The following is a 27,042-nucleotide window of genomic DNA, read 5'->3' on the forward strand; positions in this document are numbered from 1 at the left end:
TCTCTTATGCTGTCGGCCTGTTTTTCCATTATTTTTTATGTTTGGTTCTCTGATTGAGTGATTTTTTTTTCTACCCTGTCTTCTAATTCACTGATGTGATTCTCAACTTCTCCTAATCTGCTGTGTAGTCCTCCAATGTGTCCTTTATTTGTGCAATGTCATTCTTTGTTTCTGTTTTCATAGTTACTATGTCTTCTTTTACTGTGTTGAGCATCTTTACCATTGATATTCTGAACTATCCAGTTCTGTATCAGATAAATTTCTTATCTCCATTTCATTTGTCTCCTCTTCTGGAGAATTCTCTTATTCTTTCATTTGAGTGTTGTTTCTTTTTGTCTGCCTGTTTGGGTTTGTGACTATGTATTAGGTAGATTTTCTATGCCTCTCAATCTCTAGTGCAGGACAGTGTCAAAAGATGTTTCTGACTAATTAGATCAAGCAAAGACTCAAAGCCTCCAGAGACCACCTATGCCTATAGACTGATTGGATTTAGTCTTGACTAGCCCTCGGGCAATTGTCCACAGATTTAGTGAGAGTTTTTTTCCAGCAGGATGGGGCAATTGCTTCTGCAGGGAGGATACTTATTATTATCATTCTTTTAGTGAGCCTCAGAAAAACCACATTATGGGTCTAGGTGTTTTCCAATAGTTTTTTCCCATGCCAAACCACCTAGATAGCAGTTGTCTGCATTAGAAAGATGACCTCCACAGCATAAGGTAATGACTCAGCACAGGAAACTGGGGTGTCTGCCTTCTGACCTCTAAACCCAGAGCTCTCAACCCTGTCTCCTGCTCCCACAGCTCCAGTTTACTCTGCCTTCCCTCTTCCAGAGCTCAAGGTGAGTGGCTCTACAGGAATTTTGTGCATTGGCCCTTTAAGAGGATGCCTGAATTTCTAGACTTCTTTCCCTGTCAGACAGCAACCCCACTGCTTTTCACAGCTTGGGGATTTGATTCAAACCCTCCACCAACCCTCCCCCCGTCCCCTCCCCCACCCCACAGTTGAGATATCTCTGCAGAACTCCAGTTTCTGTCTTTGGGAGCCTGGACAGTCCTTTTGCACCTCCTGCCTCCTACCAGTCCCTATGTTGTCTCCACTTTCCATCCTCGGTTATCAGGGTTCTCCCCAGTGAGTCTCTGTTGATTATTCAAGAAGTTTTTCCATATTTTAGTTTTAATTCCAGTTTGATCGTGGGAGCATGTCAGTGCAGCATCCACTTACTCCACCACTATTTTTAGTCGAAGTGGCAAGAGTACGGTTTGCAATCCGAGAAAGTCTGTCCATCAGTTGGAGGCCGTGACTTTCACACAATGTACTGTGAGGCAGTCCTTTTAAGTAGAAGTTCTCTGTGCCCTACTAATCCACAGTCTCTAGCTGTTTATAAAGAAACAAGGTATGACTCAGGGGGACTACAAGGATTGTGTGTTGAGCATGCCAATATTAGTTCCGACAACATGTGGACATTTATAAATGCAAGCGATATCTGTGGAGATAAATCATGATCCTTTATTACATGGTTATGTCTGGGACCTGGATTGGTGGTAACAGGCCCAGGAGAAGATTATATTTTCCCTATATATATATTTCTACCTTTTACATGCTAAATCATATGAATATATTACCTATCAACACAAAAAATAAATATATTTTTTAATAATAATATCCTAAGAGGTTGCCGATATAAAACAAATGCAAAAGCTAGCAATGGTCCACAAATATTACTTTTTAAAACATCATAGCTATTCAGGCATCCTGACAAGAGTAGGTGAAGGGAGCTCCAGGCTCCTATTGCCCTATAAAACATGCTCATCTGGGCAGTGAACTCCTATGCACACTTCAAAGCCCAGCTGAATTGTCCCTTCCCGCAAGAAACATTCTCTGACCCTCCAAGAAGCAGAGTTCTTCTCCACTTGAGATCACACTACAGATGGCTAGGAGTGTCTGTGCTAGAGTCTGTCCCCCACTCTACCTCAGCATGGAAGACTCTGGAAGTAGACTCCTAGGAAAGGTTTGGTTAATAAGTCCATGGACGAAACTGGACTGGGCCAAGTCAAGACTTCTGAGGTGGGGAGGGGGGAGGCCCTTGCCCTCAGAGTTCCTCCACTACAATGTGGGTGTAACAGGGAAAGGTCCCTGTTCACCCACTGGCCTTGTCCCCGAGGAAGGCCAGGGCAGGGTGCACTTGTGCTTCTGTTGGAGGAGGACATGTCCTCAGGTTATTTACTCCAGGACTTGCTGGCCGAGGGAATTAGGAAACTATTGAGAAATCTGGGGCAGCCTCAGAAAGGGGAGAGGCCATGGGCAGTAGAGGGCTGGGCAGAGTAGGGGAAAGGCGGGAGCCAGATAAAAGGAGGCCTCCAGCAGCCTCTGCTCAGTCCTCCCTGTCCTCTCCCTCCGACCCTCAGTCCCTCTGTCCCTCTGTCCCTTCACTGTCCCTGTACCATGGGGCCTGCCTCAGGTCCCAGCCTGCTGCTGCTGCTGCTGAGCAGTCTCCCCCTGGTCCTGGGGGACCCCATGTGAGTAGTCATGACCCTGCCCCAAGCAAGGCAACTTCTGAGGTGAAGTGGGCATTTGTGGGTTCAGGTCCTTGTAGAATTCAGGGTGCATTATGCCTGTGGAGGAGGAGTTAGTGGGGTGGAATGCTAATAGATGGGGCTGCCTGTGACTTTGAGAGTCTGTGGGTTGGGTGTTTGTGAAATCCAGGTATTGTGTAGAGGGGTGTGTGGATGTTTATGAAGCTGGGGGTCTGTAGGTTCAGAGTGCAGGTGGTGTTTGGGGATTCTGTGGATGTGGTAGATTGACTTTACATGATTTGGGAGTTTGCAGCTTCTGGATTTATGGGTTTCAACGTGTGTGGAGCTGTGGCATGGGGTTATGTTGGCTGGGGGTGGGGGTGGATTTAGTTGTCCTTATAGGGCTGGGTGATAAAGGTTTAGGTAGAGGCTTGGGGTGTTCAAGGATTTGGGGTCCAAAGATTTGGTATATGTGAGTTTGGGTATGTATAGTTGGGGTGCCTGAGGGTCTGGGTGTTTAGAGACTTAGGGTGTTTAAAGATTTAGGGATCTGGGTGTCATGAGTACATATGTGTGTTCTTCAATTATGGTATTGGAAGTCTAAATAATTGCTGGTTGTGGTTTTGAGGTTCCTGCAGGACCAGGGACTGGGGAGACCCCCATGCGGGTTGAAATGTCAGGTCCCTGGGCTGACCCCGTGCACTCCTCCCACAGGTTCTCCATAATCACCCCCAACATCCTGCGGCTGGAGAATGAGGAGACGGTGGTACTGGAGGCCCACGGTGGGACAGGTAACATTCCTGTCAAGGTTACGGTACACGACTTCCCAGGCAAGAAGCAGGTGCTGTCCAGCAAGGACACCACTCTGAACCGCGCCAATGGCTACCTGAGCACCGTCACCATCAAGGTGGGTGCGCACATTGGAGTCGCCCCTATGGGTCTTCTTCCCATTCCAGAGCCTCACCTATGCGCCCTGCCCCTTCCTTAGTCCTTCCCTTTTCTTTATATTATCATGAGAATATGCTTTCATGGAGAGTAAAACAGAGAGAGAGAGAGAGAGAGAGAGAGAGAGAGAGAGAGAGAGAGAGAGAGAAACATGATCAGTTGCCTCCAGTACACACTCTGGCTGGGGAATCTAACCCGAAACCCGGGTATGTGCCCTGATCAGGAGTTAAACCTGGTGACTTTTTGGTGCACAGGCCCAAGCTCCAACCAAATGAGCAACACCAGCCAGGGCAGCCCTTCCTTCTTTCATTCCCCTCCCCATTTGGGCCCCTCCTTCTACTGGCCCCGCCCCCTTCTGAGCCCCTCCCTCACTCTTAGCCCCTTCCCTTCCAAGCCAACAATCTCTGTGCCCCTCCTTTCAGAGCCCTTTCCCCTCCAAGCCCTCTCTTCCCTCAAGCCCCTCTCCTCTCTGAGTCTCCTCCCCTTTCTGGGCCCCCTTCCACTACTGAGCCCTCCATCCTCTGAGCCCCTCTCTGATCCCCTTTCCATTCCTCTTTCTGACCCCTAGCCCGTCTCTTGCCCTTGCCCCTCTCTGAGTCCCCTCCTCCCCCCAAACCCGGGCTAACCAGAGAGACCAGGCAGCAGTGAGGGGCAGGCTCTGTTGTGAGGAGGGGCAGATGTGGGCCCAGCCGAAGGCCCAGAGGTTGGACGGTGGGCAAGGGCCCTGGACCAGACCCCCCCTCACGCCCTCCCCCCTCCATGCCTAGATCCCGGCCAGCAAGGAGTTAAAATCACAGAAGGGGAACAAGTTTGTGACTGTCCAGGCGGCCTTTGGGAATGCCCCACCAGTGGAGAAGGTGGTGCTAGTCAGCTTCCAGAGCGGGTATCTCTTCATCCAGACAGACAAGACCATCTACACCCCAGGCTCCACAGGTAAGGGGCCGGTGGGTGGCTCAGAGGGCTGGGGCTGGGTCATTGGGAGGGCCAGGGCCTCACTGAGTTGTCCCTTTCTCTCCTGCCACCTTCTAGTCCTGTATCGGATCTTCACTGTGGACAATGAGCTGCTGCCCGTGGGCCGGACGGTTATCGTCAGCATTGAGGTACCAGTCAGCCGGACCCCCATACTCACTTGGGGCAGAGACTCAAGGAGAGACTAAGAGAGAGTTTGAGAGAGATAATGAGATACTAGGAAAGACTCTAATGCAAGCATGTCAACTCAAAGGCTAACATGGGCCAAGTAAACAAGCTGTAAGTTTATGTGGGCTGCATAAAAAACAAAAGCTTCAATTTTCATAGAAATGTAGGTTTATTTCAATAGAGACATGCTGATTACACAAGGCTGAAATAAATGAGTAATTGTTAACATAAAATAAGGGAACATTTTAATAAAAATTAATATTTTTTGGACATTAACTTGCCAGACACTGAATAACTGCACAAATTAATAAGCATAATGCAAATAAACCTATTTTTCTTGTTCTCTGAACGCGAAATATTTCCTGTTGCACACACCCAGCAAGTCAGTCCAAGACTAATGACACGGCAATCAGCTGCTAAAATATTTGTTGTTAGTATTAGTAGACAGAAAGGGTGTGCTGCATGTAAGATGCATAAGGGAAATGAATGCAACACGATTATAGTAATTAATCATTAGTGAACGTTGTAGATCATTATTAATAACTAGAGGCCCGGTACACAAAAAATTGTGCACTCGGGGGGTCCCTTAGCCCAGCCTGTGCCATCTCATAGTCTGGGACCCCTCGGGGGATGTCCACCTGCTGGCTTAGGCCCGCTCCCTGGGGGATTGGCCCTAAGCTGGTAGTCAGACATCCCTCTGGCAGCCTGGGAGCATGCAGGGGATGACCACTTGCCAGCAGGGAGCAGGTCTAAGCTGCAGTCGGACATCCTTAGCGCTGCTGAGGAGGCAGGAGAGGCTCCCGCCACCATTGCTGTACTGGCAGCCATCAGCCTGGCTTGTGGCTGAGCAGACTGCACTGACCACCTGTGGGAGTGCATTGACCCCCAGGAGGCAGCCCCTGCATCAAGCATCTGCCCCCTGGTGGTCAGTGTGTGTCATAGTGACCAATCATTCCCAGTCATTTTGCTGTTAGGGTCAATTTGCATATTACCCTTTTATTATATAGGGTAGAGGCCTGGTGCATGGGTGGCGGTGGCGGGTTTGCCCTGAAGGGTGTCCCGGATCAGGGTGGGGGTGCTTCTGGGGTGCCTGGCCAGCCTGGGTGAGGGGCTGAGGGCCATTTTCAGACTGGCCACAGCCCCTTCAAGGTGGGTGTCCCCGCTGGGGTGCCTGGCAAGGGTTTGTGAGGGGCTGATGGCTGTTTGCAGGCTCGCCTATCCCCACAAGGGGATCCTCACCCCATGAGGGTGTGACCAGCTGGGTGAGGGGCTAATGGCTGTTTGCAGGCTGGCCATAGCCCCTTCAGGGTGGGGGTCCCCGCTGGGGTGCCTGGCCAGCCTGGGTGAGGGGTTGATGGCTGTTTGCAGGCTGGCCAAGCCCCCCAGCGGGGACCCTCACCTCATGAGGGTGTGGCCACCCTGGGTGAGGGGCTGATGGCTGTTTGTAGTCTGGCCACAGCCCCCAGCCACCCAAGTTCCCAGTGGAGGCTGGCTGGAAGCAGGTATCTGGGATTTATTTTTCTTCTATAATTGAAACTTTGTTGCCTTGAGCGGAGACAACAGCCGGCCAGGGCAGGTGGGAAACTTGGCTTCCTCCATCGCAGGGGCAACCAAGCCTCCTGCTTGCTCCAGCTCCATGGCTGCTGGCTGCCATCTTGGTTGCATTAATTTGCATATAGTCGCTCTGATTGGCTGGCGGCTGTGGCTTGTAAATGTAGCAAAGGTAGGGTCAATTTGAATGTTTCTCTTTTATTCGATAAGATTATGTGTAAGAGGATATTGTAAAAATTAAGTTAAGAAACTTTTATTAAAATGTTTCTTACATACTGTTATATTGGCTGGGCCACAAAAATATTCCTTGTGGGCTGCACGTGGCCTTACGGCCGAGAATTGGACATGCTTGCTTGCCCTAAAGCAAAAAAATATATAGAACCACAGCACAGAGGCCTAGAGATGGGCGGGGACCCAGGGAGCCAGCATGGGGCAATGCTTGCACCTGTGAATTCCACCTCCAGATAAACCCCTGGTCCCTGCGACTCTGGCCAGGTCACTCACCTTCCTGAGCCTGAGTTTTCTCATCTGAAGACTGGAGTAGTTACATAATGCTGGGTAGTAGTCTTTTCCGCGTACTGTAGACAGGAGGCGCCTGTGAGCCCCTGAGACTGGTCCAGCCCCTCCTCTGCTCACAGCCCTCCAGGACTCCTCCCTCCCTCCAGATGAAAGCTCAAGGCCTGACTCAGTGGTTGATTGTCTACCTATGAACCAAGAGGTCAAGGTTCGATTCCAGTCAGGGCACACGGCCAGTTTGCAGGCTAGATCTTCTGTGTGGGGCATGCAGGAGGCAACCAAACAGTGATTCTCTCTCATCATTGATGTTTCTCTCTCTTCCTCTCCCTTCCTCTCTGATATCAAAAATATATAGATATTAAAAAAAACTGAAGTCCTCCCCATGACGTGCAAGGCCCTGAATGATCTCCCTTGTCCCTTTCCTGCCATTACTTCCTCCCACTCTCCCTCTCACTCACTCTATTCCAGCCACACAGGCCACTTCCCTGTTCCTCAGACACACGAGGCAGACTCTCCTGCCCCAGGGCCTTTGCACTGGTTGTTTTTTCGGCCCAGAAAACAATCTTCCTCCAAATATGCACACTACTGGTCCCTTATCTCCTTCAAGACTTTGTTTAGATATCACGAATGCCCCAATTTTACAGTGAGGCCTTTCTGAGCTCCTGTAAATTTTCAGCCCCCTCCCATTCACACATGCACTCCACTCTCTCTTCCTGCCATCCTTTTGGCATCCTGTAAATTGGACTTATTCATTTATTAATTGCCCCCTTCACCAACCTCTATGGAACCTCAATTCCCATACAGGACAGAGATTTGTTTTTGTTTTTTTAATATATATTTATTGATTTCAGAGAGGAAGGGAGAGGGAGAGCTACAGGAAAGAGTTTTTATCTGTTTGTTCAGGGCCTTATTCCTGAATTCAAGAAAGTGCTTGGCATATGGAGGGGCTAAACACAAAGTGATGGGAGAAAGGAGTCAGGGAGGGAGACAGGAAGAAGCGAAATGTCACCTGGGCCGACAGCGGGGCGGTATCCAGTTACCCTGGTTTCCAAGAGAAGCCAGAGAACCAGATGTCTTTGTGGTGTCTCCCGATGTTTAACTGTTGACAAGAAATGAAATGATAAGTGTACACCAGCTTGCTATTCTTGTAGGACAAAAGGTTGAACAGAGCAATTATGTATGGCTTAGCACAAATCAAATGCTCAGCACAGGGCCTTGCATAAAAGTAGGCAATACATTTTAGTGATTCTTAATAGTAGGGGAAAAGTCATCATAATGATCTCCTGCTTACATGAACACTGTCCCAAGCCGGAGGGGCTGTATTTATCTCCAGTTTTTAGATATGCACATTGAGCACAGAGAAGTTAAGTAACTTGCCCAAGGTCACACAGCTTGTAGGTGGCACAGTGGGATTTGAACCCGGGCTGTCCAACTCAGGTCCACGTTCTTAGCCGCTGCTGCTGTAGACATGACAGAGAGAGTGTCCAGACACAGAGCGGGAGAGCAGGGCCAAGGGGCTAAGCCTGCTCTGAAGAACCACACCCCTCCCTGTCTATCTACAGACGCCCGAAGGCATTCCCATCAAGCGGGAACCCCTCTCTTCTCAAAACTACTTTGGCATCTTGGCCTTTTCTTGGAACATCCCGGAGCTGGTCAAGTACGTCAGGCCCTCCAGGAGTGGGTTTGGGGCTCCCCTATCCCAGGAGAAGGAGTGGGGGGCTGCCAGGTCTGACCAGATCACTCACCTGCCTTCCCCACAGCATGGGGCAGTGGAAGATAAAAGCCCACTATGAAGATTCGCCACAGCAGGTCTTCTCGGCTGAGTTTGAGGTGAAGGAATATGGTAAGAGAAGGAGGGAGCCAGGGTGTGGGCCCCATAATGCTGGCTCAGTGCCGGCCCCTCACAGTGCTGTCTCTCTCCCCCCCACCCCCAGTGCTGCCTAGTTTTGAGGTCCAAGTGGAGCCTGCAGAGAAATTCTACTACATTGATGACCCTAAGGGCCTGGAGGTCACCATCACAGCCAGGTGAGGGGCCAGGAGAGGGGTCAGGTGAGGACTATGTGAGGGACCAGGTGAGGGATCAGGTGAGAGACCAGGTGAGGCATCAGGGGGGACCAGATGAGGGGCCGGGTGAGGGGCTGGTGAGGGTGAGGTGAGGGGTTGGGGATTCTGGGTCCTCTCTGTGGCCAGTGGAAGTTTGGGGGGAGACTCAGCTTTTTGGAGGGAGAATCTGAGACTCCTCTCTGTGCAGGTTCTTGTATGGGAAGAATGTGGAAGGAACAGCCTTTGTCATCTTTGGGGTCCAGGATGGTGACCAGAGGAATTCACTGTCCCAGTCACTCACCCGTGTTCAGGTACCTACTAGACGCCCCCAGAACTTCCCCCACTCTGAACCCTTCCCTCTCACTCTCTGAATCTCCTCCCCTGTGAGCCCTCATTTCCTCTCTCAGATCAAGGATGGCACTGGAGAGGCTCTGCTGAGCCGAGAGGTCCTGCTGAGTGCGGCTCCGCAGCCCCCGGGAGAAGCTGCCCTCGTGGGAAAGTCATTGTATGTGTCTGTCACCGTCATCCTACACTCAGGTGAGGCCTGGGCGGAAGGTGGAGGCTCAGTTCCACCATGCAATCCAGTCTGAGAGGGGAGGCCCAACTGAGGCCAGAATGAAGGTGGGGTGAGTCTTATGGTAGAGGCCCCGTCTGAGGAGGGAGATCTGATATGAAGGCATCAGGGTCCAATGCAGGGGGAAACCTGGCCTGAAGGGTGGCCCAGGAACACACCCTCACAGCTGACCCCCTCAGGCAGCGACATGGTGGAGGCAGAGCGCAGCGGGATCCCCATCGTGACCTCCCCCTACCAGATCCACTTCACCAAGACGCCCAGGTTCTTCAAACCCACCATGCCCTTTGAACTCATGGTGAGACCCAGGGCAAGGTTGCACCCCACTCCTGAGCACTGGCCACATCTCTGAGTCTGCTGAACCCCCTCCACCTTTCCCTGCATCCACAGGTGTATGTGACCAACCCCGATGGCTCCCCAGCTGGTCGCATTCCCGTGGCCACTCAGGGCTCCAATCAAGTGCATTCTGTGACCCGGGATGATGGCCTGGCTAAGCTCACCATCAACACACACAAGAGCCTGAAGCCCCTGTTGATCACTGTGAGTCTGCACCAGCAGGTCCCCACCCCAGGGAAACAGAGGACTTTATTTGTACAGCTGCTTCTAATGGTTGTACAAAGGGATCTTACCATGTGTATAGTTGGGGTCCTTTCATTTGCATAAATGGATCTTGCCATTCACATAGAGGTGTTTCATTTGCATAGAGGAGTCTTGTCTGCACATGGGAGTCCTGCCATCTGGATAGAGGGTCCTCCTGCCATTTATACAGGGCCTCCTGTCACCTGCATGGATGTCTTATAAGGACCCATGGGATGACATTAACGTGCCTGGGCAACCTAAAATAGTCTGCCCATGTCCAGTTCCTTAACTCCATCCCATCTGCAAAGTCCCTCCTATCACACAAGGTGCCATATTGCCAGGTGCCAGGCGTTAGGACATGGACAACTCAGGTCGGCAGCATGCATCCCTGTCTCCCTGCTCAGGTATGCACAATGAAGGAGGGTCTCCCTGAGGGAAGACAGGCTACCAATCAGATGCAGGCCCTACCCTACAGTACGATGGGCAACTCCAACAACTACCTGCACCTCTCCACACCCGCCACGGAGCTCAAGCCAGGGGACACACTCAATGTCAACTTTGTCCTGCAAGTGGACCCCGACCTGGATGCCAATGTCCGATACTTCACCTACCTGGTGCGTGGCTTCCTACAACCCCCAGCTCTCCCTCCTCCTCACTTTTCTAGCCCTCGGAGCCCTACCCCATTCCAGATCCTCCCATCTTCCCTCCTGCCTTCCTGATCCTTCTGCCAACCTGTCTCCCAAGGTCATGAACAAGGGGAAGCTGTTGAAGGTGGGACGCCAGGTGCGAGAGCCCGGCCAGGTCCTGGTGGTGCTGCCTCTGACCATCACGACAGAGTTTATTCCTTCCTTCCGCCTGGTGGCCTATTACACGCTGAACAATGGAGGCCAGAGGGAGGTGGTGGCTGATTCCGTGTGGGTGGATGTCAAAGATTCATGTGTGGGCACGGTAAGCGTTCCTGAGTCTCTGTGCCCATCTTGTGACTCTCAGCCCAGCCATGGCTTTCTCTGTCTGCCTCTCTCTGTCCTTCTGAACCCATTTCTCTCCTCTGCTCATAGAGTTCGTGCCTCTCTCTTCTCCTTTTCCATCTTGTTTTCTTCCCTGTATTAGTCTCAGTATCTCTCTTGCTGCCAATTTTCTCTTTCCTTGACTTTCTACCTGATGCTGGTTTTGTGCGTCTTCCTTCTTCTCTCTCTGTCTCCACCTTTCTCTCCTTTCAGACCAGACCAGGACCCCTTCTGTCCTCTCCCGACCAAGGCTGGGGACCTGCTGCTCTGACTTCTCCCTCCTGCCCCTCCCACCTCCTCACAGCTGGTGGTGAAAAGTGCCATGATGGACGAAAAGCATCTGCATCTACCTAGAGATCCGATATTGCTCAAGATCGAGGGTAACCAGGGGGCTCGAGTGGGGCTGGTGGCCGTGGACAAGGGCGTGTTTGTGCTGAATAAGAAGAACCAGTTGACTCAGAAAAAGGTATGTCCCCATGTCACTGAGGTTGGCTAAAAGATGGCAGAGGCAAAGAGATGGAGTTGGGTTGAGGTGGGAATGGTGCTGGGGACAACCAGTGATGTGAGATTGAGTGTGGGTTGAGTGCAGAGGCCAAAATGGACACAGACATGAGGATGGGTTGAGTTTCAAGTTGCAGATGGAAATGTGGATGGACAGGGTCTAAGTTGGGGACAGTCATGGTAAAGGGCACAGCTCTGAGTCCCACAGCAGCACACTCCGATCATCCACTGTGGAGTGTCTGGGCCCGGGATGAGGATGGTAGAGAGGTTGGGTGGATGTGTTGGTGCAGTGACCCAGGCCCTGTGGCCTGGCCTCAGCCTGCCCTTGTCCCCTCCTCACCCTGCAGATCTGGGACACAGTGGAGAAGGCAGACATTGGCTGCACGTCGGGCAGTGGAAAGAACTATGCAGGTGTCTTTACGGATGCCGGGCTGGTCTTCCAGACCAGCAAAGGCCTGCAGACGGAGCAGCGGTCAGGTGAGGAGTCAACCAGTGGACTCCCAGGGAGGGGCAGCACTTCCACCTCCCAGATGGGGTCCGGGACCCTGGTGTCAGTCCTGCCTCTACCACCAACTAGCAAATCGCTCTCCTCTCTGAGCCTCAGTGTCTACATCTGTTAAATGGGAGCAGTAACACTCCCACCTCGCAGCTACTGTGAGGAGTAAACCAAGGACAGGCAGTCAGTGCTTAACCCATCTTGTTCCTTCCACCTGCCCCTCAGATTTGGCGTGCCCGAAACCAGCCACCCGGCGCCGCCGCTCAGTGCAGCTCATGGAGAAGAGGATGGGCAAAGGTGGGAGCCCTCATCCACCTCCCCCACCCTTACACCCTGTCCATAGAGATCCCAGCAAAGTGGGAGGAGGGGATGGCCTGGACCTGGGCAGGTCCTCCCTGGGATGCCCCGTGGGGACTTGACTGGGGGCTGTTCCCACAGCGGGTCAGTACCCCAGCAAGGAGCTGCGCAAGTGCTGTGAGGACGGTATGCGGGAGAACCCCATGAAGTACCCGTGCCAGCGCAGGGCACAGTTCATCCTCCAGGGCAAGGCCTGCGTGGACGCCTTCCTGGACTGCTGCAACTACATCACCCAGCAGCGGCTGGAGCACAGCCGGGACAGCGACCTGGGCCTGGCCAGGAGTGAGTCCTGTGGCCTGGGGGGCCTGCCTGAGGGCTTGTGGTGGTGGGAGGGGGAGGTGCCCATCACTGTGGACTGGAAATTGTGTGGTTCAAATTTGCTTCCAAGAGCAAAGGCAAGTGTGAGCGGCTTGTGAAACTGAGGGAAATTACGTTATCAATTACAGGATGAAAAGTAACAAAAAGAATGCTTCTGCTTAAAACCTAAGGAAGATTGGGAAACTTGCCCAGTGGCTCCGCTGGCGACCAACGCAAAAATAATGATCTTTTTTTCTTTAAACAGCCTTTAACTCACAAACTTGTGCGGGTTAAAAACCTTTCCCTCACTTGAGCTGTTGGATGCCCCCATAGTTCTGAATTGTTTAGTGAGGATTTTTTAGGCAGCAAAGATATTCTCCTAAACACCCCAGCACAATGTTCAGCATCAGGACATTAACGTGAATTCCTTTCCACCAAGTAATTCACAGACTCCACTCAAATTTTGCCACATTTTAAATTATTTTATTTCTCTATATGAATAGGACCCAGTTCAGAATCACACATTGCATTGGTGTGTCTGGTTGTGTCTCTTCAGCCTCCTCCCATCTGCCCAACCCCCAGGGTCTCTCTGTGACTCTCACACTCTTCACATACATGAGATATACAGGCCATATCTTCACATACATGAGATATACAAGCCATATCTTCACATACATGAGATATACAGGCCATATCTTCACATACATGAGATATACAGGCCATATCTTCACATACATGAGATATACAGGCCAAATCATTTGAAAGTTGTTCAGCCGCCTGAGTCTGCCTGATGTTACTCCTGCTCACAATCAGATTTTGCATTTTGGGCAGGGCTGTCCCGGAGGAGATAATTTGTCTTTCTTGGTGCCTCGGATCAGGAGGCAGGTAGAATTGACTTGAACTGTCACTGCTGATGTGAACCTTGATCACTTGATTAAGGTGGTGTCTGCCCTGTTTCTCCATGTAAAGTTCCTCTTTATTCCTTTTATGTATTTTTTATTATTATTTCAAGAGGCCAGGTGCATGAATTCGCGCACCAACCTGGCCTGTGGGATCAGGCCTAAACTGGCTCTCCAACATCCCCCGAAGGGTCCCAGATTGTGAGAGGGCACAGGCCAGGCCGAGGGACCCACCTGTGCACAATCAGGGCCAGGGAGGGCTGTGGAAGGTTGGCCAGCCAGGGAGGTCCGCAGGAGGGCTCCAGGGCATTTCTGGCCCTTCTCGCTCAGTCTGGATCAGTTGTACCCCAGCAGCAAGCTAACCTACCAGTCAGAGTGTGTGCCCCCTGGTGGTCAGTGCACATCATAGTGAGCAGTTGAGCAGCCTTAGCATATCATTAGCATATTAATCTTTGATTGGTTGAATGGATGACCAGAAAACTGGACACTTACCATATTAGGCTTTTATTATATAGGATTGATGTCAGAGAGGAAGGGAGAGGGAGAGAGAGATAGAAATATCAATGATGAGAGAGAATCATTGATCAGCTGCTTCTTGCACACCCCCCCACTGGGGATCGAGTCCAAAACTGCATGTGCCCTTGACCAGAATCAAACCCAGGGTCCTTCAGTCTGCAGGCTGACTCTCTATTCACTGAGCCAAACCAGCTAGGGCTGAGTTTTGTTTTTGTTTTTTAACATCTTTTAAAATTTAAGTCAAGAGAGCTGTTCCCAAAGATCAATATCACTTAACCTTTTAAATAAACGATATGGATGGATGCCTTATGTGGTAACATGTGATTTTTGTGAACATGTTTACTCTTGCGGGGTGGGGGGGGGGGCGTTTAGGCAGCTCTTGACACAGTGGAGAAATATTTCTAATTTTTTTTAGCTGGAAAGCTCCCATCCCCTTCATCCCTCCACCCACAAAAGACACAAAGATTCCCAACACACGTGAGCAAAAGACTTTCTATCTTCAATCTCTTTGCAAATGATGACAACTAGGCAGGCCGCTTTCTACTCCTAACAGAGACTTAATTCTGCAAAGAGAAGATAATGCTACTGAGGGAGTTAGACTAACCTGCTGGGCTGTAGTTTATACCACGGGGAGATTTATTTCCCAGTTTTGTGTATGTTTTTTGTCAAGTGGGGGTGAGACAGAGGATGGCTTAAACCAGTGATGGCGAACCTTTTGAGCTCATTGTGTCAGCATTTTGAAAAACCCTAACTTAACTCTGGTGCCGTGTCATATATAGAAATTTTTTGATGCAACCATAGTAAAACAAAGATTTATATTTTTGATATTTATTTTATATACTTAAATGCCATTTAACAAAGAAAAATCAACCAAAAAAGTGAGTTCACGTGTCACCTCTGACACGCATGTCATAGGCTCGCCATCACTGAAACACTAGCACGGCCAAAGGCACTTTGGTGGATTATCCCAGAGCATGAATGGATTTAGGCATCTGTGAAATTCCACCTACTTTGTTGTTGGACACACCCAGAGCCAAGTGAAAGCCTGTCCACCATTTTTTGAGGAGAGCCCAGCCAGGGGTGAGCCCTAGCCCAGCCCAGCTGTGTTCACTTGCTGATGGTGCCCAGCTGGCTGTAGAGGCCTCCAGGGTCTCCCTCAGTCTAGACTGTCTGCTCACCTGGTTGCTCTCATGAACAATGTCGCTTCCGACGCAGCAGGCACCGTGCCAGGGATCAGGATACCTTAGAAGCTTATGAAAATGCTTTTGTTTCTTGGAAATCAGGGGAAATGACTTCTCCTAGCCTGCATTATCCTTGACTTTATACCAATGCCCTTGTATAAAATATGACTTTTAACATTTTTATGGAGGCAGGATCCCTCAAAGGGAAACAGCCTTTAACTTACAGACAATTCATCATTTGTCCGTGGGTGTGTTTCGCTGCCAGGAACTGCTCCAGGGCTGTAGAGATGAGTATCTACCAGCAGTGGAAGTGGGTCTGCTCTAAACCCAGATTGCCCCCCGCCTGCCCAGGTGACCTGGATGACGACATCATGCTGGAAGAAGACATCCTTTCCAGAAGCGAGTTCCCTGAGAGCTGGCTGTGGAAGATGGAGGTGTTAGAGGACCCAGAGAAAAATGGGTAAGGCTGGGGCACCCCTCATTCCAACCCACCTCCAGGCACTTCCTACCAACACTCAGGACCAGAACATTAAATTTGCATGCACCCCAACCTCCTCTGTTTTCTGGAATCATAGTGCAACTCCACAACCCAACACAGAAAAACCTCCACATGCCCACACCCTCGCCCTCCAACCGGTCTCTTTGGGGCCCCTCATTACCTGCTCTCCCCTCCACCACATCTTCTCCTAAGGCCCCCATTTCTCCTCCATCTAGAGTCTCCTCCAAGACCATAGAGGTGATTTTGAAAGACTCCATCACCACCTGGGAGATCATGGCTGTGAGCTTGTCTGACAGGAAAGGTGAGGTGGTGGCTTCTCAGGCCCCAGGGCCCCGGGCAATTTCTGTTTCTCATCCAATTTCTGCCTCTTGGTGGCTAACACTCTACCCCCTGGTTACTTGGTGGGGCGGGTCCATCAGAGTCTAGACTATGGGTGTCCGTGCTTTTGATTTTATTATTTTAAAAAATATGTTCTTATTGATTTTTTAGAGAGAGAGGAAGGGAGAGAGACCAGAAACATTGATGAGAGATAAACATCAACATCAGCTGGCTGCCTCCTGCATGCCCCCTGTTGGGGATGGAGCTGACACCCAGGCATGTGCCCTCACTGGGAATCGAACCAGTGACCTCGTTGTGCATGGGTGGATGCTCAACCCCTGTGCCATGCTAGCTGGGCAGTGCTTTTTATTTTTAAAATTGATTTTATTTTTAGAGAAATTTTAGTTTCACAGCAAAATTGAGCAGAAAGGCCCTGGCCAGTTTGGCTCAGTTGATTGGAGCATCGGCCTGTACAACAAAAGGTGGCAGGTTTGATTCCTCGTCAAGACCCTGGTTTCAGGCGATTGAAGCCTGTGCTGGAGGCAACTAATGAATGTGTCTCACAACAATGTTTTTTTCTCTGTCTCTCCCCCTCCCTTCCATTCCCTCTTAAAATCAGTGGGAAAAAATATCCTCGGGTGACCATTAACAAAAACAAAAAAATATTCTGTTTAGAAATGGAGCAAAGCCCTAGCTGGTTTGGCTCAGTGGATAGAGTGTCAGCCTGTGGATTGAAGGGTCCCTGGTTCGATTCCAGTTAAGGGCACATGTCTGGGTTTCAGGCTTGATCTCTAGTAGGGGGCATACAGGAAGTAGCTGATCAATGATTATCTCTCATCATTGATGCTTCTAGCTCTCTCTCCCTCTCCTTTCCTCCCTGAAATCAATAAAAAACATATATATTAAAAAATTTGAGCCAAAAATACAGAGATTTCCTATATGCCCTCTGCCACTGCCAACCCCATGCACAGCTGCCTCCACTGTTAACATCCCCCACTGGAGTGGTGCATTTGATATAGTCAGTTGTGAAGACCCCAAGTTCATAGCTGACAGTAGGAATTCACTCTTGGTGTTGTACATTCTATGCGTTTGGTCTAATGTTTCATGACATGAGTCCACCATTGCAGTTTAGTACAGAATAATTCGCAACCACAAAAACATTTAAGGAGGTGCTGTCGACATGATAGTGGGTAAAGTGATTAAGAAAGATGAGGAAGCAGGATGAAATGGGGGGTTGAAACATCGGTGGTCAGATTGTGAAGCGTGACTAAAAGGCAAACCTGTCCCCAGTCACCCACAGCTGGAGTGAGACCAGAGGAGCTCTAGCTAAATGGGGATGGTTTATAGCAGGGTCTGGAGGGGTGAGGGAAGGAAGGCCCCGACTTTTAGTGCAAAATAAAAGTGGGTACCAAAAAGTCAGTCATCAAGATAAATAATATCCCACTGCAGCAGTTTTTAAAATAAAAGTGAGTACAAAAAAAATCTATGACGAACAAAATATTCCAATTTTAAACACTGATCAGAGCCAAGGCAGGTTCTATGTATAATTTAAAGGTTAAATTTGTCAAAAAAATATTAAAACATTAAAAGGCAAGTGTATTAAAACTTATAATATTAAGTGTAAATATTTTATTTAAGAGGAACAAGGTTTAGAAAACCTATTTAAAGAAATAATATCAGAAAACTTCCCTGAGGTGGGGAAGAAAAAAGTCACACAAGCAGAGAGAATCCCAAACAAGGTGAACCCGAAAAGACCCACACCAAGACACATCATAATTGCCATGGCAAATGTTTAGGACAAAGAGAGAATCTTAAAGGCTGCAAGAGAGAGATGGAAAGTTACATACAAGGGATCTCCCATTAGATTATCAAATGATTTCTCAACAGAAACACATCAGGCCAGAAAAGAATGGATGGAAATTTACAAAGTGATGCAAAGCAAAGGACTGAATCCAAGAATACTCTATCCAGCCAGGCTATCATTCAAAATTGAAGGGGAAATAAGAAGCTTCACAGAAATAAAAAGGCTAAGGGAGTTTATCACCACCAAGATAGCAATGCAAGAAATGCTAAAGGGACTGATGTAAAGAGAAGAAATAAAAAGCTCAGAAAGAAAACAGCCATACACACAAAAAGAAATGTCTACAAACAAGTACCTTTCAATAATAACTTTAAACATAAATGGACTAAATGCTCCAATGAAAAGACATCGAGTGGCTGGATGGATAAAAAAACATGACACATATATTTGCTGTCTACAAGAGACCCACCTCAGAAGAAGGGACTCACACAGGCTGAAAGTGAAGGGATGGAAAAATATCTTTCTGGCAAATGGAAATGAAAAAAAAACTGGGGTAGCAATACTTATATCAGACAAAATAGACCTCAAAGTGAAGGCCATAACAAGTGATAAGGAAGGCCACTTCATAATACTAAAGGGATCAATGCAACAAGAGTATATAACCCTGATAAACATATATGCACCCAATGCAGGAGCACCCAAGTACATAAAAGAACTGCTGGAAGATATCAACCGAAGAATCGACAACAATACAATCATAGTAGGGGACTTTAATACACCACTGACATCACTGGATAAATCCTCTAGACAAACAATCAGCAAAGAAACAGCAATTCTAAATGACTCACTAAATCAGATGGACTTAATTGACATCTTCAGAACACTTCACCCGAAAGCCACGGAATATACATTCTTCTCAAAGGCTCATGGACATATTAAAAAATAGACCACATATTGGGTCACAAACAAAGTCTCCCCAAATTCAAGAAGATTGAAATGATACCAAGCATCTTCTCAGACCACAATGGCATAATATTAGAAATAAACTACAATAAAAACAACCCAAAATACTCAAACACTTGGAAGCTGAATAGCATGTTATTAAATATTCATTGGGTTACCAATGAGATCAAAGAAGAAATTAAAAACATCCTGGAAACTAATGACAATGAAAACACAACAATCCAAAACCTATGGGACACAATGAAAGCAATCCGGAGAGGGAAGTTTATAGCTCTACAGGCCTATCTCAAAAAACAAGAAAAAATGGTAGTAAATCAGCTAACTCTACATCTCAAAGAACTAGAAAGAGATCAACAAGAAAAGCCCAGAGTGAGCAGAAGGAAGGAGATAATAAAGATCAGAGCAGAAATAAATGACATAGAGACCAAAAAAACAATACAGAAAATCAATGAAACCAAGAGCTGGTTCTTTGAAAGGATAAACAAGATTGATGAACCTCTAGCCAGACTCACCAAGAAGCAAAGAGAGAGGACCCAAATAAACAAAATCAGAAATGACAGAGGCAAAATAACAACAGACTCCACAGAAATACAAATGATTGTTTAAAAATACTATGGACAACTCTACTCCAACAAACTAGACAACCTGGAGGAAATAGACAAATTCCTAGAAAAACACAACATTCAAAAACTCAATCAGGAAGAATCTAAAAATCTTAATAGGCCAATAACTATGGAAGAAATTGAAGCAGTCATCAAAAAGCTTCCAGCAAACAAAAGCCCAGGACCAGACGGCTTCACAGGGGAGTTTTACCAAACATTCAAGGAAGAACTAAAACCTATCCTCCTCAGACTACTACAAAAAATTCAAGAGGAAGGAACACTTCCAAGGTCATTCTATGAAGCCAGCATCACCCTAATACCAAAACCAGGTAAAGACAACACAATGAAAGAGAATTACAGGCCAATATCCCTCATGAACATAGATGCCAAAATCCTCAACAAAATCTTAGCAAATCGGATTCAGGAGTACATCAGAAAGATCATACACCATGACCAAGTAGAATTTATCCCAGGGATACAAGGATGGTACAATATCTGCAAATCAATAAACGTGATACATCACATAAACAAATTGAAAGAAAAAAACCACATGGCCATATCAATTGATGCAGAAAAAGCATTTGACAAAATCCAACACCCATTTTTGATAAACGCTCTCAGCAAGGTGGTGGTAGAAGGATCATTCCTCAACATAATAAAAGCCATATATGACGGGCCCACAGCCAACATCATACTCAATGGACAAAAACTAACCATTTCCCCCAAGAACAGGAACAAGACAGGGATGCCCACTCTCACCACTCTTGTTCGATATAGCACTGGAAGTATTAGCCATTGCAATTAGACAAGAAGAAGAAATAAAAGGCATCCAGATTGGAAAAGAAGAAGTAAAACTGTCCTTATTTGTAGACGACATGATACTGTACATGAACCCTAAAGACTCCATCAACAAACTACTAGACTTAATAAATGAATTTGGCAATGTAGCAGAATATAAAATTAATGCCAAGAAATCTGTGGCATTTCTATACACCAATAGTGAACTTACAGAAAGAGAGACTAAAAAACAATCCCATTTACCATCGCACCAAAAAAATTAAGCAATCTAGGAATAAACTTAACTAAAGAGGTAAAAGACCTCTACTCAGAAAACTACAGGACGTTGAAAAAAGAGATAGAGGAAGACATAAACAGATGGAAGAACATACCACGTTCTTAGACTGGTAGACCCATTTGACCCCGTGATCCCACTTCCAGGAATATATCCCAAGAAAACAGAAACACCAATCAGAAAGGATATATGCACCCCTATGTTCATAGCAGCACAATTCACCATAGCTAAGATCTGGAAACAGCCTAAGTGCTCATCAGTAGATGAATGGATTAGAAAACTGTGGTACATCTACACGGTGGAATACTATGCTGCTGTAAAAAAGAAGGAACTCTTACCACTTGCAACAGCATGGATGGAACTGGAGAGCATTATGCTAAGTGAAATAAGCCAGTCAATGAAGGAAAAATACCACATGATTTCACTCATTTATGGATAATAAAGACCATTATAAACTTATGAACAAAAATATATATACAGAGGCCGAGCAGCCTCGAACAGACTGTCAAACTACAGTGGGAAGGCCGGGGAGGGTTGGGGGGCAGGAGCAGGGTGGGGGCGGGGTAAGAGATCAACTGAAGAACTTGTATGCATGCATATTAGCATAACCAATGGACACAAGACACTGGGGGGTAGGGAAGGCCAGGGGATTTTCAAGGGCGGGAAAAATGGTGACATATGTAATACTCTTTGTAGTACTTTAAGCAATAAAACAATTATAAAAAAAAGAAAATAGGATTCTACTGAGTCTCCTATCTACCTACTCTAGGACTTCTGAAAAAAAAAAATTTTATTTATACCACAGCCAGAATTGATTATATTGTATTCTCATTTTGTTTAGTTATAATATATAATAAATTAAACTTTATTATCATTTTACTTTTCTGACTTCAAGATTTTAAAATTCTGCTTCTTTGCTTATCTCATTTTTAATTGAAGGAATTAAAATTTTCTGCTAATTTCTCTTATTTAAGAAAAATATGTTTTTATTGATTTGAGAGAGGAAGGGGGGAGAGAGAGAGAGAGAGAGAGAGAGAGAGAGAGAGAGAGAGATCCCTGAGAGAAAAACATCGATGGGCCACCTCCTGCACGCCCCCTACTGGGGAGGGATCTCAAAACCTGGGCATTTACACAGGGGCACATGGTTTCCTTTTGCCTGGGACTCCATATGACTCAGCTGGAGCCAAGGTGTGGCCTTAATCAAGTTACTCAACCTCTCTGTGCTCCTCCATAAAATGGACAATACTCAAAGCACTGTTGGAAGGATTGTTATGAGTTAATACATATAAAGCCCTTATAATAGTGCCTTTAAAAAAGGTGGAAGGAAGGAAGGAAGAAAGAAGAAGGAAGAAGGAAGAAGGAAGGAAGGAAGGAAGGAAGGAAGGAAGGAAGGAAGGAAGGAAGGGAGGGAGGAAGAGGGAAGGAAGGAAGAGATGAAAAGATGTAATGTGGGCTGGTGTGCTATTTTATACTAGGAGCCCGGTGCACAAAAATTTGTGCACTCAAGGGGGGTGGTCTCTCAGCCTGGCCTGTGCCCTCTCGCAGTCTGGGACACCTCATGGGACGTCCACCTGCTGGTTTAGGCCTGCTCCCAGGGGAATCAGGTCTAAGCTGGCAGTCAGACATCCCTCTGGCAGCCCAGGAGCCCTCGGGGGATATCCGCTAGCCAGCGGGGGACCAGGCCTAAGCTGCAGTCGGACATCCTTAGAGCTGCTGAGGAGGGGGGAGAGGTTCCCACCATCACTGCTGTCCTGACAGCCTGGCTTGTGACTGAGAAGAGCTCCCCCTGTGGGAGGGCACTGACCACCAGGGGGCAGCTCCTGCATTGAGGTCTGCCCCCTGTGGTCAGTGTGTGTCATAGTGACCAGACATTCCCAATCGTTCTGCTATTAGGGTCAATTTGCATATTACCCTTTTATTATATGCCTGGTGCACAGGTGGGGGCCGGCTGGTTTGCACTGAAGGGTGTCCCGGATCAGGGTGGGGGTCCTGCTGGGGTGCCTGGCCAGCCTGGGTGAGGGGCTTAGGGCCATTTTCAGGTTGGCCACACCCCTTTCAGGGAGGGGGGTCCTGCTGGGTTGACTGGCCAGCCTGGGATGGGGGTGATGGCTGTTTGCAGGCTGGCCAAGACCCCCAGCAGGGACTCTCACCCCATGAGGGTGTTGCCAGCCTGGGTGAGGGGCTGATGGCTGTTTGCAGGCTGGCCACAGCCCCTTCAGGGTGGGGGTCCCCACTGGGGTTCCTGGCCAGCCTGGGTGAGGGGCTGATGGCTGTTTGCAGGCTGGCCATGGCCCCCAGCCACCCAAGCTCCCAGTGGAGGCTGGCTGGAAGCAGGTATCTGGGATTTATTTTTCTTCTATAATTGAAACTTTGTTGCCTTTAGCAGAGGCCACAGCCGACCAGGGCAGGCGGGAAGCTTGCCTTCCTCCATCGCCCAGGCAACCAAGCCTCATGCATGCTCCAGCTCTGTGACTGCCAGCAGCCATCTTGGTTGGGTTAATTTGCACATAGTCGCTCTGATTTGCTGGTGGGCATGGCTTGGGGCATAGTGAAGTAACAATCAATTTGCATGTTTTTCTTTTATTAGATTAGATTTCTGGTAGCCCCATGAAAAAGGACTATGATGAAACCAATTTCAGGAATACATTTTATTTCACCGAAATATATCCAAAATATTATCGTTTCCATATTTTATAAAAGTTTGCAAAACCACTATCACACTAATGATAATGTTAAAATAATAAATTCATTACTATTTAAGTAAAGCTTATTTTTTAAAAATATGTTTTTATTGATTTCAGAGACAGGAAGAGGGAAAAAGAGTTAGAAACATGCATGAGAGAGAATCATCAATTGACTGCCTCCTGCACGCCCCCTATTGGGGATCAAGCCTGCAACCTGGACATGTGCCCTGACTGGGAATGAAACCTTGATCTCCTGCTTAATGGGTTGACACTCAACCACTGAGCAACATTGGCCGGGCAAGATATCAAAATTTTTAATGACTTATTTTACTTGTATTAGTAAGCCTTTGACTCTGGTATGCCTTTTATTCTTAGAGTGCATCTCAATTAGGACGTAAGCATTTCAATGGAAATATTTTTAAAAATATACTTTTATTGATTTCAGAGAGAAGGGGACAGGGAGATAGAAACATCAATGATGAGAGAGAATCATTGATCAGCTGCCTCCTGCATGCCCCCCACTGGGGATTGAGCTCGCAACCTGGACATGTGCCCTTCAACAAATTCAAATCCGGGACCCTTCATTCCGCAGGCCAACGCTCTATCCACTGAGCCAAACTGACTAGGGCTCATGGGAAACATTTTTATCTCTATTTTAGGATTCATAAAATTTGCAGTTGAAAAAGCAGATTGACATATTCAAGTTGTTCCAAACATACTTTTAAAAGTCTTCCAATCACTAAATCAAGAATCATTTTTTATTGTTATGTTTTTAAGATTTTTAAATCAATTTTTAGAGAGAGAGGAAAGAAAAGGGAGAGAGAGAGAGAGAGAGAGAGAGAGAGCGAGAGAGAGAGAGAGAGAGAGCTGGATGTGAGAGTGAAACATCGATTAGCAGCCTCCCGCAGTCCCCCATAGGCATGGAAGCCCTCAAATGGGCTTGTGTGCTGACCAGAATTGAACTGGCAATCTTTAGGTGCACATGACGATGCCCAACCAAGTGAGCCACACTGGCCTGGGCCACCCACCATTTTTTCAAAACTGTATCTTCATTGTTGAAAGTCTTACAGATGTCCCCTTTGTTTGTTTGTCTTTTCCCCATTGACCTCCCTCCACCCTGTACCCGCCCCTTCCAGGCCTTTACCACTCTATTGTCTGTGTCCATGGGCATCTTAAAAAATTATTTATTGTTGAAAGTATGACATTTGTCCCTTTTCCCCCATTGTCCTCTCCCAACCTGCCCCCATGGCATTTTTAAAATTGGGATATAATTTACATACCATAAAAGTCACCCCGGGTCAGTATATGATTTCAGTATATTCACAAGCACTAGTTTGGAAGTTGAAATCCGAGTTAACTAAAATGAAATAAAAGTAGAAATCCAGTTCCCCTTTGAGCTAGCCACCTTCCAGTCCCCAGTGTCCACACGGGGCTGGGGGCTAGCATTTTGAGGAGCACAGATGGACCCTTCAGTGAGGCTGACTCCCTTTCCTCCTCCACCTCTATCTCTGAGTAAAATTCGAAAGACATCACTAAATCCTGGCAACTCCCCGCTACCACTATCATTTGTAATTCATCACCATCAACATTCTCTAGTCTATGGGCTTCTACAAAAACCAGCTGAGCTCAGGACAGCTCCCGTGACAGGGATAAGCCTTGAGAGGCAGGAACTTGGAACTGAACTTGGACCCTGTCCACCCTGCCCATCCCCTACCCCTGACACTCATGTTCTGTTCCCCTGGGCAGGGATCTGTGTGGCTGACCCCTATGAGGTGACAGTGGTGCAAGATTTCTTCATCGACCTGCGGCTGCCCTACTCTGTGGTTCGTAATGAACAGGTGGAGATCCGAGCCGTCCTCTACAACTACCGGGTAGCAGATATGCTCACGGTGGGTCCTTGGAACAGGAGAGGCACGAGGGGAGACCTGGAGAGGGGTCCATGGCGCATGCCCCTGACCTGATACTCTCTCCCTGGCAGGTGAGAGTAGAAATGCTCTACAATCCAGCCTTCTGCAGCTTGGCCACTGCCAAGAAGCGTCACCTGCAGACTGTAACCATCCCTCCCAAGTCCTCAGTGGCCGTGCCTTATGTCATTGTGCCCCTGAAGGTCGGCCTGCAGGAGGTAGAGGTCAAGGCCAATGTCTATCGGTTCTTCATCACCGACGGTGTAAGGAAGACCCTGAAGGTCGTGGTGAGTCCTTGGGGAACCTGCTGCCTCTTGTCCTTCAGGAGGGACTCTTGCTCTCCTTGTGCTGTTAACTCAGTTTGGAGCCCCAGGCTCTGAGACACTAATGCTGTCCGTGTTCAGCTTAGGAAAGTCAGGAGTCCCAGCAGTGTGACAGCAGGGCCATGTGAGGCAGGGGAGACATGCTTCTGCGCATAAAATTCTAAGGGGGCGCCCAAACCTCAGCAGTAAAGATAAAAAATTGTTTTCCTTAAAATATAGTTCAATATCAAATATGATTGGGTTGTTTTGTTTAACACATTTCAATTTATGCGTTTTGTTTTGAACTAAAATTTTGGGGAAACATATTTCAAAGACCAAATTTTATAAAGCAATAATATATGATGCTAGAATATAGGAAAGATCTACTTTTGAAAATGTATGTTTTTTAGTGATTTCAGAGAGAGGAAGGGAGAGGGAGAAAGAGAGAAACATCAGTGATGAGAATCATTGATTGGCTGCCTCCTGCACGCCCCCTACTGGGGATCCAGCCTGCAACACAGCCATGCATCCTAACCTGGAATGGAACGCTGACCTCCTGCTCCATGTGTCAGCACTCAAACCCTGAGTCACACCGACCAGGCAGCAAAGTTCTGTTTTTACCAGTGATTTCAAATTTTTTAAAACTCTATGAGTTTATTGAGCCAAACTGACTAACATGTGTTGGGGAACAAGATCTCAAATGTTCCCTTACCTTGATTTTTAGCCTTAAAATATACATTAACAGTTACATTACTACTGTTTCCCACAGTTTGGAACACTTTCAAATATAAGAGAGAATCATCAGTCAAAGGCTTTTGTCATTTTTTTCTCTTGTGAATATTTTTATCACTATGTTTTTATTGTTCAAGATATTACGTATGTCTCCTTTTTCCCGATTGACCCCACTACCACTACCACCACACCCGCCCCCCAGGAAAGCCCCCACCGCCCCAGTGTCCGTGTCCATTGGTTATGCTAATATGCATGCGTAGATGTGCCACAGTTTAATCCACTCATCTTCTGATGGGCACTTAGGCTGTTTCCAAATTTTAGATATTTTAAATTGTACTGCTATGAACATAGGGGTGCATATGTCCTTTCTGATTAATGTTTCTCTTGGAATATATTCACAGAAGTGGGATTACTGGGTCGAATGTGAGTTCCATTTTTAATTTTTTGAAGAATCTCCTTTTGTCCTTTTTAAATAGTTTGAAGCAAAACAAGTTAATAAGCAAGATCACTAATATTTTATTTATTTATTTGTTTATTTATCTAATTTTCAACTAAAATAATTTGATAACATTTATGAGGTTCCTACTCCATTTCTGTCCTACGAGCTGTGTGACTCTGGGCAAGTTACTTCAGCTCTCTGTTCTCCAATTTCCCCATCTTTATAAGTTTGTGTTTTGTTTTGTTTTATGATCTTTTCGTTGATTTTGAGAGAGAGAGCAAAGGAGAGGGAGAGAGAGAGAAACATAATGTGAGAGTGATATATACATCGACTGCTTCCTGTATGCCCTCTACATGGGATCAAGCTGGAACCTGGGCATGTGCCCTGACCTGAAATCAAACCAGCAACCTTTCTGTGTATGAGACAAGCCCAGCCAACTGAGCCACACTGGCCAGGACCCATTTCCCCATCTTTAAAATGGGAATAATAATAGCGGTACCCTAAATGAGTTAACCTGAATTAAGAAAGCTTCTAAGCATATAGGGAGATTTTAAAGGCTTTGTTGTTTTATTATTATGAATTGATAATGTTGTTATTAAATCATACCACAGTATGAG

At 47.3% G+C, this 27,042-nt stretch overlaps 1 protein-coding gene across 1 annotated transcript in view; it reads left to right on the forward strand.

The window, feature by feature from the left end:
* Positions 1 to 2,442: 2,442 nt before the first annotated feature.
* LOC308520471 (complement C3-like) overlaps positions 2,443 to 27,042 on the forward strand; it is a gene marked incomplete at its 5' end in the record, with an annotated part of 42,778 nt that continues 18,178 nt past the window's right edge. The window contains 21 exons of the mRNA XM_081093030.1: positions 2,443 to 2,516; positions 3,228 to 3,420; positions 4,226 to 4,391; positions 4,488 to 4,558; positions 8,225 to 8,319; positions 8,423 to 8,505; positions 8,597 to 8,687; positions 8,914 to 9,016; positions 9,113 to 9,242; positions 9,459 to 9,574; positions 9,667 to 9,816; positions 10,260 to 10,469; positions 10,600 to 10,803; positions 11,167 to 11,328; positions 11,711 to 11,840; positions 12,085 to 12,156; positions 12,298 to 12,498; positions 15,461 to 15,569; positions 15,824 to 15,909; positions 24,795 to 24,937; positions 25,027 to 25,239. Coding sequence (XP_080949156.1) covers positions 2,443 to 2,516; positions 3,228 to 3,420; positions 4,226 to 4,391; positions 4,488 to 4,558; positions 8,225 to 8,319; positions 8,423 to 8,505; positions 8,597 to 8,687; positions 8,914 to 9,016; positions 9,113 to 9,242; positions 9,459 to 9,574; positions 9,667 to 9,816; positions 10,260 to 10,469; positions 10,600 to 10,803; positions 11,167 to 11,328; positions 11,711 to 11,840; positions 12,085 to 12,156; positions 12,298 to 12,498; positions 15,461 to 15,569; positions 15,824 to 15,909; positions 24,795 to 24,937; positions 25,027 to 25,239 — 2,802 coding nt within the window. The remainder of the gene's footprint in view (positions 2,517 to 3,227; positions 3,421 to 4,225; positions 4,392 to 4,487; positions 4,559 to 8,224; positions 8,320 to 8,422; positions 8,506 to 8,596; positions 8,688 to 8,913; positions 9,017 to 9,112; positions 9,243 to 9,458; positions 9,575 to 9,666; positions 9,817 to 10,259; positions 10,470 to 10,599; positions 10,804 to 11,166; positions 11,329 to 11,710; positions 11,841 to 12,084; positions 12,157 to 12,297; positions 12,499 to 15,460; positions 15,570 to 15,823; positions 15,910 to 24,794; positions 24,938 to 25,026; positions 25,240 to 27,042) is intronic.

The sequence above is a fragment of the Myotis nattereri genome (genome assembly GCF_964212035.1).
Source record: "Myotis nattereri genome assembly, chromosome: 5".
NCBI classification, from domain to species: Eukaryota; Metazoa; Chordata; class Mammalia; order Chiroptera; family Vespertilionidae; genus Myotis; species Myotis nattereri.